General features: G+C 66.7%; 2 protein-coding genes across 2 annotated transcripts in view; one reads left to right on the plus strand and one right to left on the minus strand.

Annotated features, from left to right (window-relative positions):
* Positions 1-1,098, minus strand: part of H696_00996 (hypothetical protein) — a 3,137-nt gene extending 2,039 nt beyond the window's left edge. Inside the window, exons 1-2 of the mRNA XM_009494888.1 lie at positions 909-1,098; positions 400-738 (exon numbers count right to left, since the gene is read on the minus strand). Of these exons, the coding sequence (XP_009493163.1) occupies positions 400-738; positions 909-1,079 (510 nt within the window). The 5' untranslated portion in view covers positions 1,080-1,098. The remainder of the gene's footprint in view (positions 1-399; positions 739-908) is intronic.
* A 1,773-nt stretch (positions 1,099-2,871) lies between these two features.
* Positions 2,872-11,306, plus strand: H696_00997 (serine/threonine protein kinase; the record flags this gene model as incomplete). The annotated part of the gene is made up of 11 exons (XM_009494889.1): positions 2,872-4,477; positions 4,640-8,869; positions 9,012-9,121; positions 9,335-9,392; positions 9,569-9,751; positions 9,834-9,856; positions 9,939-9,970; positions 10,110-10,267; positions 10,426-10,649; positions 10,884-11,004; positions 11,140-11,306. 11 exons carry the CDS (start codon positions 2,872-2,874, stop codon positions 11,304-11,306), a joined length of 6,912 nt encoding a protein of 2,303 aa, XP_009493164.1.
* Between the last annotated feature and the right edge of the window lie 689 nt (positions 11,307-11,995).

Genomic DNA, 11,995 nt, shown 5'->3' on the forward strand with positions numbered 1-11,995 from the left:
GGGGGAAGAGAAGAGGACACGTGGTTCAGGGGGCCATGCGAATGGCCGGTCACCGTCAGGAGGGACAGAAGCGGCCGCGCCATGGTCGAAGTTGTCAGGCGGGCGCACAGGGCAGCACACAGATGCGGGTGCGGGAGGTGACCAACCGGCATGCGCATGGGCATACGAATTGACATGTTTGTGTGTGGGTATGTGTGAGAAAAGGCAGCGGGATCCACCACGGAGGCCTGGATCGGGGCCACTGGGGGGGGGGGGGAGAGAGAGAGAGGGGCGCAAGAGGAGGCCAGCAGGGATCTGGATAGGGGGGCGCCTGTGTGGGGAAGAGGCAGGGCCGGGCAGGCAGGCCGGGGTGGATAGAGCCCGGAGTGGAAGGAGAGCAGGGGAGGGATATGTACGCACCACCATGGTCGGCAAGTCGGCAGGGAGGCCACGCATGCCAGCCGCCAGGACGGCCGTGCAGTCCTCCATCAGGGTGGCAAAGCTGCCAACATCGCCCAGCCTCATGGGCGGCGCGCGGGGGGAGGTCGTCACGTCGGACACCAGGCCGCGAGGGAACTTCCCATAGACGACGCCGAGGTTGGACTGCTGGGTGTAGCCATGGCCACGCAGATCGAAGCTAACGACGCGCACGTGGGCCGCCTCGGCGATCTGGCGAATGAGCGGCTCATGGCGCAGGGCATACTCACCGAGGCCGTGGATGAAGAGCATGACGCCCTTGGGCTGCTCATCGGCGGGGGGCTGAGCCGAGGCCCGCAAGGATGCCGCATGTCAGCGCCAGGGGGCATGCGCCGGCGGGGCCGCCGAGCAGCCAGGCCAGAGGGAAGCATGGGAGAAGCAGGCAGAGGCCGGGGTCAGGCGGAGGGGGCCCATGGGCGCATGTGCAGGCGCGACCGCCGGGAGAGACGCACATCGACAACATAGTACCGGAGGTTGGTGTGGTCCGGCTGCTGAAGGACGAAGTTGGGCATCTGCGTCGGCGGGGCGATCATGATCTTAGGACGGGTGAAGGCGGCGTGGGCGAGGGCCGGCAGGAGGAGCAAAAATAAGAGTGCCAAGTAGCGAAGGGGTTTGGAGAACATGTCGCGGGGGCGGGGGCAGGGAGGGGGGGGGTGCTTCAATTCTTGGCAGAGGGGGAAAGTCCGGGGACTGAAATGGACTGCGCCAGAGGGGGGAAGGGGGGGGGGGCGGGGGCGGGGGCGGGCTGAGGCAAAGGAAGGGCGCGAAGCACACCGGGATGGGAGGGGCTCTGCTCGCGGCGGGTCACGGTGAACGTGGGGTCCCGTCTTCTTGGGCGATCGGAAACAGGCGGGGCAGCTGGGCGAACTGGGTGTAGCGGTGCTGTGTTGAGACCACTCTCTCGCGCTCGGTCTCTCTCTCTCTCTCTGTCTCGACTTGTCGGTCGATTCTCGGTCTTTCGCACTTTGCAAGGGGTCTCTCTCTTGTCTCAGGGTGGCGGGGACAACTGGGGCGGTGGTGATCGCCGCAAGCTCCCCGGAAATGTGCCTTCTTTTATACCCCACTCCGACGGCCGTGGGACGGAAAGGCACATATCTGAGTCTAGTGCCAACGGCAAGGACATTCGTCGGCATCTGGCCAAGACGAGGAATGTCATTCTCAGGGAGAGTGCTAGAATGAATTCCGGCGCCCACCCATGGGCCCTGCTGTGAACCCCGTGCCTCGCCCCGGCTCTGTGGCAATATTGGTCTGGCAGACGCTTAGCCAGCCCCTCGGCCGTGTGGCGGCCGGAGGAGCGCACACGGGGGTACAAGTGGCCGGGTGCGCTGGACACGCAAGGAAGCCAGACAATATCGTCAATGAGGTGTGGGAAAGTCCCATTTCCGGGAGCGTCGCACGCGCACACCCGCGGGCCGGACCCGGCCATCCGCGGACAAGGGGGGGCGGCATTCTGGATCTCCCAGCGAGGAACCCTGGAAAACAATTCCCCCGAGACTCCGGGTTTCTGGTTGCCACGATCCAGCCCTGGCCTCCCTTCGGTCTCCGAGGTCGGCGTCTGTCTGCGAGGCATGGGCCCAGACCCTCGTTGCGGGGTGGGTGTCTCTTTCTCTCGCTTCCTCTCTCTCTGCCTCGGTCCCAGGGGATCGGTCGAGGCCTGGCTGCGAGGAGGGATGTTCCGTCTTTTGACCGTGGTTGGGCCACATTCCCCCCCTTGACTCGAGCCCTGCACAGGGGCGGGCGGGCGGGCCGGCGGGCCGGCGGACGGAGGTCCATCCCCTCCTGGCAGCTGAGACCGACCCCTGCAGGGGCACGAGGCCGAGGAGACACCGGCCAGCCGAGATCCGCCAGGACCGGTTTACCGCCTCGGCGTGCTTATGGCCCCGTTACTCGGCCCCTCCCTCTCTCTCTCTCTCTCTCTCTCTTTCTCTCTCTCTCGAGAACGTGGTCGAGCCTCCGCCCGGTTTCCCCCCGGCCCTCGGGCCAATCCTGACCTTCGCCGGAATCGGCCCCTCTCCCCCCTCGCCCGGAAGGGGGCAGCAGAAGGTTGGTCGATGCAGGCCCGCCGTCTCGGGACGGTATTTCATTGGCATGAGGGTGTGTTGCCTTTTCGCGTGGGCGGAAAATGGCCCACTCCGGGATTCCGGGCCCGCGAGAGCATGCCCGGGCACGGCACCGAGGGACCAGCGCCAGGCTTCCGGAGGGGGATCTTCATTTGGCGGCGGGCTGACCGGCCGGTTGGACGTGGGGACCTGTCATGCGCACTTTCTTGCCGTCGACTTTCTCTCTCTCCCTCCCTCTCTCTCTCTCTCTCTCTCTTTCGCGAGTCTCTTCCCCTCCTCCCTTCCCCTTTTCTTCTTCTCCCCCTCGTCGATCGGCTCCCTCACTTGCTGGATTTGCCTTTCGCCCCTTCGGCCGATGGTGCGAGCAGCGCCCCCCGCGCATGGGGATGCGATCCGGCATCGGGGCGCCCAGTATCACCGGGTGCTCCTGCTGCTGGGCTTGGTGCTTGGCTTGCTGGCCACCGCGGCCAGCGCCACGGTGCGGCTCCCGGCGCACCGTCATCTCGCGCGGACTCTGGGTCGGCTCTTTGATGAGCAGGATGGCGTTCGAGGACTGGCCGCCGAGCTGCCGGTGACCCGAGACCCGACCCCGCTGGACCTGTACCGCGCCCCGGCAATGGTCTCCCTGACTCAGGGCTACGTGTCATATTGGGATGTGTGTGATGAGGCCGGCCGGCCGGGGGCCGACGGTGTGCCGGACCTGGTCCTGGCCTCGGGCGAATGGATTGAAGTCTACTGTGTGCGGGGCTTGGCGGCCGAGGGCGATGTCCGGACCCCCCCGCTGCCGGGCGGCGGCTCCGTGCCGACGGTGCCCCACTTCTTCGGGCCCCTGGGTGGTGGGCTTTCCGGGCCATCGGCCGCGCTGACTGGCCCAGCCATTTGCCGGGTCCATGGCGGGGCAGTGTGGTGCTTTGTCATGGAAAATGGCCGGATGTATCTGGCCGAGTGGAATGCCCAGCCCGGTGTCCTGCCTGGCGAGCCCTCGCGGCTGCGTCGAATCAACACCATCTCCATCGGGAACTCCGTCCCTGGGGTGGTCCCCTGGATGCCGAGTGCCTTCAACATCGGAAGTGAAAGCGGGCTTTTCATGCTCAGCTTCAGCGCTATGTCCAACTTTTTCTCGTTGAACTTCGATCCGGTGGCCGATCGGGCAGACACCTCCATGACGACGCCCTTTTCGTCGGTGGTGTCCATGGTGCCGACCACCAACCCGGAGCAGCTGCTGCTGACCGGGGCCGATGGTGTGTATGATGCATTCCTGCCGAGCTACGCCAATCGCAGCGTGAAAATGCTGGCTCGGCTGCCGGCCGGCGATGAAGCCTTCGGCACGGCCGTGGAGGTGGACATGCCGCCTGGCCTCGGGCGGGTGTTCGTGCTCCCGGTCGTCAACCGGTTCTCGATCCTCCACCAGCCGGCCGGATCGGCGGCCCCCGGCACCGAAATCACCTCCCGGGCATACAGCGACATTCTCTCCAATGCCGAGCTCAACGACCTGTATGGGAATTCGAATGACTTCGAAATGGTGTCCATTCCGCGCCCGGAGCTCGGATGCACGGACATTTTGTGCACCTTCCGCGTGCAGCTGGGCGACCTGCGTCGGGCCACCTACAGCCTGGGCTGCCTGGGGCATGGGGATCTGCGCCTGCGGGCCGACGTGACCCCGGGGCTGCTGATGCAGACCCTGGATCATCGGGGCCTCAATGTGGCGGCCTTTGCCAGCCCGGGCGACCGACGCTGGATGCTGACCGACATGTCGCCGCTGCTGTCCCGGAGCCAGCTGGGCTGCGACGGCCCGGACTATTCGATCACCTGTGGCCCGGTGCTTTCGGCCGGGCTTTCGGTCAAGGGCTTCGAGGTGGCTTGTGCTCCTGGCAGTGGGCCCGGCTTGAATGGCCTGCCCTCGGGGGGTCTCTTCTGTCCGGGCTGTGCCTCTGGCTTTACTCCTTCCTCGGACATGGCCGGTGCGTTGTCGAAAGAGCCTTTGCCCCGGGGCGTGGGTTTCCTTGCCCCTCGCTGTTCCTCCTCGCCCCTCCTCGCCCCTCCTTGCCGGCCGTCCCGTCCTGGATGTTGCCCATGTCTTCGGCCGACTGACTGTCCGTGGGGATGAAATGCGTCGATGAAAGCCGATCGCGCGGCATGCATCAGCTGCAGCGCGTCTGCCGAGTGTCACATGTGCCGAGCCGACCGGCCGGACATCTGTCTGCTGTGTGCCCAATCGGACGGGCGCCTCGGGCTGGATGGCCAGTGTGCCGACTCGTGTGCCGTCAGCAGTGACATCGGCCCCTCGGCCGGGTCTCCCTGTGCGACGGAGTCGCCGGCGGAGCCGGTCCCCGGGGCGCCGGTCTGGCCGCCGGCCGCCGGGGACCCCTTCCTACCTTTGGCTTTGATTCCCTCGCCGGTGGGCTTCCGTTCGGCCGATGGGCTCCCGTCAGCGGCCCTTGGCCATTCGGGCGAGTATTACCTGGGCGTCGGGGCGGCCGGATTGGCTGGGCTGCACTTGGCCCATCCGCCGTCCGGTCGTGCGCCCGGCTCGCCGGCCCCTCTGCCCTCGAGCCTGGACTGGCAGACCGGCCTGAATGCGATCTTCGGCCTGGTGGGCACGGGCGGTGCTGCGGCTGCTGCCTTGAAGCTGGCGCACTTCCTCCCGGCCCCGGGCCGGACGGATGTCTGGCATCTGGTGGCTTGTCCCTCGGCGGCGGCGGCGTCGCCGCTGCTGGCGACGATCGACTGCTCCAGTGATGTCAACGCCTGTGCCGTGACGGGGGGCCTCCAGCCATGGGAGCTTGTGTACCCGGTGTTGCCTGCCGGCGTGGGCTGCGAGGCGCTGGTTGCCTGTGGCCATCCAACAACTGGTCCCTCCTCCGAGAGGGCGCCATCGGATGTGCTGATTGTCACTCGGGATTCCTCGCTGTCGACCGATGACTTCGAGGTGTGGTCCCTGTTGAGCATCCTGGCCGGCGCGCCGGTCCGGCATCCCTCGGTGACGCCGAACCCCGCATGCACGGGCGTCTTCGCCGGGCTGCCGATGCCGGGGTTGCTGCACGCGGTGCGGGAGCCCGCCGCACCGGACGGCCTGGGCCTGGTCCTGCAAGGGGCCGTTCAAAATGCCCCGGATGTGAGCATGGCCATGGCCATGGCCATCGATCGGTCGATGCTGCTCAGCGGCGGCGGGGCGATGGCCAGTGCCAAGAAGGTCATCCTGCTGGCGGACAACCACCACCGGACCGGGCGTCCGCCGGTGGCATCGGCGCGCGCCGCCACGCACATGGTCCTCGGCACCCTGGCCGCCGGTGGGTCCGGCACCAGCCTCCTGGTGGAGGTGGCCCATCCGACGAACATGCACCGGCCTGGTGCCCAAGTGGCCCTGAATGCGCCCCAGGCGCTGGGCCTGCTCCCGGCGGGGGATGCCCTGCCGGTGGGTGCCATGGTGTTGGATCTGACCAGTGACCAGGTGGGCGACCTGCTGGTTGTGACCGAGCGCGGGGTGGCCCTGGCTGCGGGGCTCCCGATGACCGGGGGCTTTGGCCAGGTCCGGTGGCTGATGCGCTCCGAGCCCGGGGTGTCTGGGGCCGAGGTGGCGTTGGCCGCCGATACCCGCGTGTATGGGGCGCTGCCTCTGCAGGCGCCCGGGCGGCTGGTGCCGCATGCGCTGGCGGTGCCGACGTCGGCCGGCCTGGCGCTCGTGAGTCTGGCCGTGGTGGACCGCTGTGCGGATGGGTCGTACCTGGAGGCCGGCGCCTGCCGGGCCTGCCACGATGTGTGCTCCACATGCACCGGGCCGACGGCGGTCGATTGTGTGGATTGCCCGTTGCGCAATGCCCGGGGCGAGTGTGTGCCCGGCTGCCGGCGGGATTGCCTGTCCTGCCAGATAACCCCCGGGGGGAATGCCATGTGTGTGGCCTGCCCGGTGGGGTATGTCCCGGATGGGGCCCATGGGTGTGCTCGATGCACTCTCGGGTGTGACAGCTGCTCCGGTCCGGCGGCCGACGAGTGTCTCGGCCCCTGTCGCGATGGCCTGGTCCTGTCCAATGGCCGGTGTTTGGTGTCCTGCCCGCCGGGGACCGGTGCCCTGAATGGCGAGTGTCAAACCTGCCCTCGGGGCGGGTCTGGCGGATGCACTGCCTGCGCGCAAAGCACCGAGACCACCCTTTCCTGCACCGTGTGCCATGAGGATCACTATGTGGATCCGCTGACCGGAGCCTGCCAGTGGTGCAACCCGGCTTGTGCTTCGTGCATTGGCCCGGCCGTGGACGAGTGTACCGCCTGCCCGGCCACCGCGGCCGATGGGGCCGAATTGTGGCTCCATGCCACGGGCCCGGCCGGGGAGTGTCTGCGGGTGTGTCCGGCGGGCTTCGCGGCCGATGTGGCCTCCAAGTCGTGTCTCCCCTGCCACGAGTCGTGCGAGGCGTGCACCGGCACCGCGGTGGCCGGTGGCCCGGCCCTTGACAGCAGTCGCTGCACTGCCTGCCCGGGGGATCGGTATGCCGAGAAGGTGGTCCTGACTCCGGAAGAGCCTGACGGTCCGGCCTATGTCCAGTGTCATGCATGTGACGACTCGTGTGCGGGGTGCACCGGGCCTGGGCCGAGCGACTGCTCGGCCTGCGCGGTTGGCTTCCGCATGGTGCAGAATGCCGGCCGGACTTACTGCGAGGCGACATGCTCGCGTGGCTTTTTCGAGGCCCCCTCGGGCGATTGTCTGGAGTGCCACCCGAGCTGCGGGGCGTGTGTCGGCGGTGCCGATGCCAGCAACTGCACGGAATGCGCCGCGGGGTTGGCATTCGAGCTGGACATTTGCCCTGGCGGCGGGGCCGGCACCTCGCCGACGCGTCTCTGCCCGGAGGCCCGGTGTGTGAGTGCCGACTGTCCGGTTGGCCAGTTCCTGGCCTCCGATGGGGTGTCCTGCGCCGCATGCGATGCCTCCTGCCGGGCTTGTTCCGGCCCCGGGGCCGATCAGTGCCTGGACTGCATGGACCCGGGGGTGGTCATCGAGAATGCCCACTGCCCTGGGACCGTCTGTGCGGAGGGCTTCTTCCCGAGTGCGGACTACACGTGCCAGAAGTGCTTCCACCAGTGCCGGTCGTGCTCCGGGCCGCGGAGCACCGAGTGCACGGCTTGCATCGACGGTCTCCTGCTCTTTGCGGGTCGCTGCATGGACCGGTGTCCGGCTCGGTTCTTCGCCTCGGCGGCCGGGGTGTGTGAGCCCTGCTCCGAGGGGTGTCTCGTGTGTTCCGGCCCGGAGGGTCATCACTGCATGCAGTGCGAGCGCAACCTGTTCATGGTGCCGGGTGGTCTGGTCGAGGACCATGCCGGGGGCTGTGATGGGACTTGCCCGGCTCGGACCATCAACATCGGTGGCCAGTGTGCCGGGTGCCATGCCTCCTGTGACCAGTGCATTGGCCCGAAGCCGAATCAGTGTCTGACTTGCCGGGCGCCGGAGGCCCTGTTGCAGGGGGGCGATGCGATGTGTGTGGACACCTGCTCGGTGGGGTTCTTCCCGCCGCCGGTGTCCGCGGCTGGCACCTGCTCTCCCTGCAGCCCGTATTGCTTGGAGTGCTCCGGCCCCGGGGCCAAGCAGTGCACGGCCTGCTCCGGGGCGAGTGGCCTGCTGGCTGATGGCCTTTGTCGGGCTGCCTGTCCGAGCGGCTGGTTCAAGGTGGCCGGGCTGGATGTCTGTGAGCCTTGCTCGGCCAAGTGTCGGACCTGCTCCGGGCCCGGGGACAATGCGTGCACCGGCTGCCAGGCAGATCAGGTCCTCAGTGAGCCGGGCATCGGGTCGTGCCTGGATGGCTGCCCGGTTGGGCGCTTCTTCCGGCTGGAGGACCGGTCGTGTGTCGCTTGCGATGTGTCATGCGCCAAGTGCTTTGGTCCTGGATCGAGCCGCTGCTCGGAGTGCTCGGCCGGCATGGTGGTTTCCGACGGGCGGTGTGTCGATTCCTGCCCGGCGGGCACCTTCCTGGATGGTGGCCTGTGTCGGAAGTGCGACCATTCGTGCGGGTCCTGTCGGGGGGCGGAGTTTTCCCAGTGCACATCCTGCCTGGAGGGGCGCCTCCTGCATGAGGGCATGTGTCGGACCGAATGTCCGGCGGGGTTCTCGGCGGATGCCGGGGCGCGCATTTGCGAAGCCTGTCCGGAGCATTGCGAGGTGTGCTCCGGCGAGGGGGCCTCTCGGCAGTGTGCTCTCTGCACGGCTGGGGCTCTGCGCTTGGGGACCGGGTGTGTGTTTGGCCAGTGCCCGGGTGGCTTTGGCACGAATGACGGCCAGACCTGCCTGCCGTGTGACACCTTTGACTTGGATGATCCGACGAACCTACCGCCGAGCGGCTGTCAGGTCCCCTCCAAGGGCCAGTCCAAGGGTACGCCTTTTCTTCTTTTTTTTTTCTTTTTTCCTCCCCCCGGTCTTTCCTCTGCTCGTCCCTGGGATCCGGTGATGGGTGTCGCCGAATCTGACCACTCCTGCCTTGCCGGGGTCGATGTTGGGGGGCGTGTTCGGCACAGGGCTTGCCCTGGGTCTGGCCCTGGGTCTGTCGCTGGCGCTCTTGCTGGTGGTGCTTTTGGTGATCCTCTGGGTGCTGTACCGCCGGCGCCAGAAGCACCTGGATGGCAAGGTGCGACGATGTTGGGCGGCTATTCCCCCCCCCCCCCCCCTCTTTCTTGCCCATCGCGCGCGGATGAGGGGACTGGCGTGGGCAAAATGTGGGCGATGCTTGCGCCAAGCGATCTGACATCCATGCCTATCACTATGTGTCCTGTGTCTCTTGCGTGTGTGTGTGTGTGCGCGCGCCACGCATGTCCCTTTCCCTTTTCGCCTCCTTCTCCAGGAGTCCCTGGCGATGGAAGCCCTTGATGTGGATCAGACCATCCTAAACACCACGATCGGTGCGTCCTTCCAAAAGGGTCTTCTTCTTTTTGCCCTTCGCTCTCGCGCGCCTCCTGGGAAGGCTGAAATGGCCACAGCCGGCCCTGGCATGCTCGTGCCCTGGCCCGACGGCATTCTCCCGGTCACACTGACCTTTCCGTCCGTGGTCGCTTTCTGCCGGCAAATACCGGCACAGCTCTGTCCCTGCCGGGCCATCTGGCCTTTGACTTTGCGGACATCGCTCGGTTGGTGGATCATCATGATGGCGGGGCCATCGCCTCCGGTGGCCAGGGTAAGGTTCAGATCATTGAGCTGACCGATCCCGACCTGATCCAGCTCCATGGGTCGTCCGATGCGGCGGCCAAGTTCTTCACTCAAGGTGCGCAGCATCATCCCCCTTCGCTCCCGTCCACCCGGACAGATCCATTTTTTTTGTGATCTATGCGTGTCTGTCCCTTCAGATGGCCATCAGCCGGCCCATGGTGTCCCCCCCCCCCCCCCGGTCGCTATTGGCAAATGTTTTAACGCGTGACTCCGTTCGCACATACTCCCCCGGCTTCCATCAGAGCATCTTCGAGCATGAGATCGCCATCATGTTGTGCGTGTGCCCACATTGGCTTCCCCCCTGGTGCTAGGATTGGCCCCTCCTGCCCCCCTGCAGAGTCTGCCCCTTTGTGGCTGGTGCTCGTCTGACCATTGCGACTCCCCCCCCCCCCCCCCCCCCCCCCTCCCCGTAGCTCCCTCGCGCACCTCCCATCGGTGGTCCAGCTGATCGGCTACTCGATCAGCCCGCCTGCCATCTTCATGCGCAAGTACGAGATCGACCTCGGCGGGCTGCTCAGCTCGGAGATGGAACTGACTGCGGCCGATGGCCAGCACTTGCTGGCGGACTTGTGTATGTGTCGATGCCGGCTTCGGCTGGGGTTCCTCATGTCGCCTGCGATTTTTTTCCGCCTGCCGGGCTGGGTGCTGACGTGATGTACCTTGGCTTTTGTGTGTGTGCGTGTGTGCGCGCACGTGTGTTGGCGCATGTGCGGGCTCCACCTGCCATAGCCTCTGGTCTGGAGGCCATTCATGCCGCGGGCTATGCCCATCGCGACATCAAGCCCGGGAATGTGTTCATCTCACTGGCGAATGGGTCGAATTTGCCCAGCCCTTCGGGCGGCCGGTGGCACGTGGTCTTCGGCGATTTCGGCGCCGCCCTCAACATCACCAACCCCTCGGTCCTGAAGGAGCTGGAGTTCAATGCGCTGTCGCGGATGTTCGCTGCGCCGGAGGTGCGAGGCCGGTGCCATGGTCCTTTTTTGTTCTGCCCCTGCGTGTCCCCTCCGTCGGCCCTCTCCCTCCCCGGGGTGCTGGTGTTTCGATTTGGTGTCTAACCCTGCGGGCTCTTGGCCGACACCGCTCTTCGCATCGGGCGTGGCTTGGTTCTTCGTCGACATGGGTGCTGTCTGGCCGCTTGGAATGTCCCGCTGCCCTGCTCCTCTCCGCTGCCTGCGTGCTTTCTTCAGCTGGTCCATGCCTTTAACCAGCAGCTGCGGCTGCCGGTGGAGGGTCACTTTGCGTGCGATGTGTATGCCTTTGCGGTGCTGGCATGGTGTGTGATGGCTCGCTCGAGGAAGCCGTCGATCGGTGCGTCCATTTCCTCTTCGGCCTTTTTGCGTGCAAACCGCCCCGAAGTGTCACTGACATGGATGCGTGTATGTGGGTGGGTGGGTGCTGTGCGATGCGCGATGCGTGCCACGTTTGCTGCTTGCTCGTGTGCAGATCCGTCGACCAGTCGTCCGCCTTTGGCTGGCGAGTTGTTTGGCAGCTGGAACTGGCCGGAGGACGACCTGGAGCGCTTCATCGGGGCCATTTCCCAGGCATGGGCCGAGGACCCGGGCGCCCGGCCGGCGGCCCCTGACCTGGCTCGGGCCTTTGCCATGCCCTAAAGCCCTCGGCGGTGGCCCGAAGCGAGCAGGCGGCCATGCGTGCCGCGTGTGAGCCCCCTCTTGTTGTCATTTTGTTGCAACGTGCAGAGGGGAGACCCCTTCGGCTGGGATGCCAATGTGTGCCCGGAGCGAGGGGGCGCGGGGTGGGGGACCCTCCTGAGGCGTGCATGGGGTTGCATGTGCGCCTCCACGTGCCTCGCAGCGCGCCGGGCAAATACACCCCCTAGATTGACAACGGCAGGGGCGCCGCGCGCGCGCGCGCGCGCGCGCCATGGAAGGAGGTCATCCCCGCGAAGGGAGGTGGGCACGATGGCACAAGCGATCAACATCTCGCGTGTTTGTCGTGTCCGCGCGTGTGCCAAGGTGTATCTGTGTGCGTGGGTGTCTGTTACGCGGTGTGTCGCATATGCCCCCGGTCGCGGCCCGGGCAACACATTGGCCCAATGATGATGATGATGCATCGCCCCCTTCCGACCCCCTGGGTGAGGTGGAGCGGGGGCGAGAAGGTACGCCCGCTCAGGGGCCCCCGGGCAATGTGAGGTGGGGAGGGGGCCGGGGCCCTCTTCCGCGGCCCACAGGGCAGGCCATGCTTGGAGCCGGCACACACAAGCATCCGAGAGCGGCTAGTTCGTTGGAAGCCAGCCAAAGTGGGCAAGTCGGGGCCGTGTGTGTGTGTGGGGGGGGGGGGG

The sequence above is a fragment of the Fonticula alba genome (genome assembly GCF_000388065.1).
Source record: "Fonticula alba strain ATCC 38817 unplaced genomic scaffold supercont2.1, whole genome shotgun sequence".
Taxonomy (NCBI): Eukaryota; order Rotosphaerida; family Fonticulaceae; genus Fonticula; species Fonticula alba.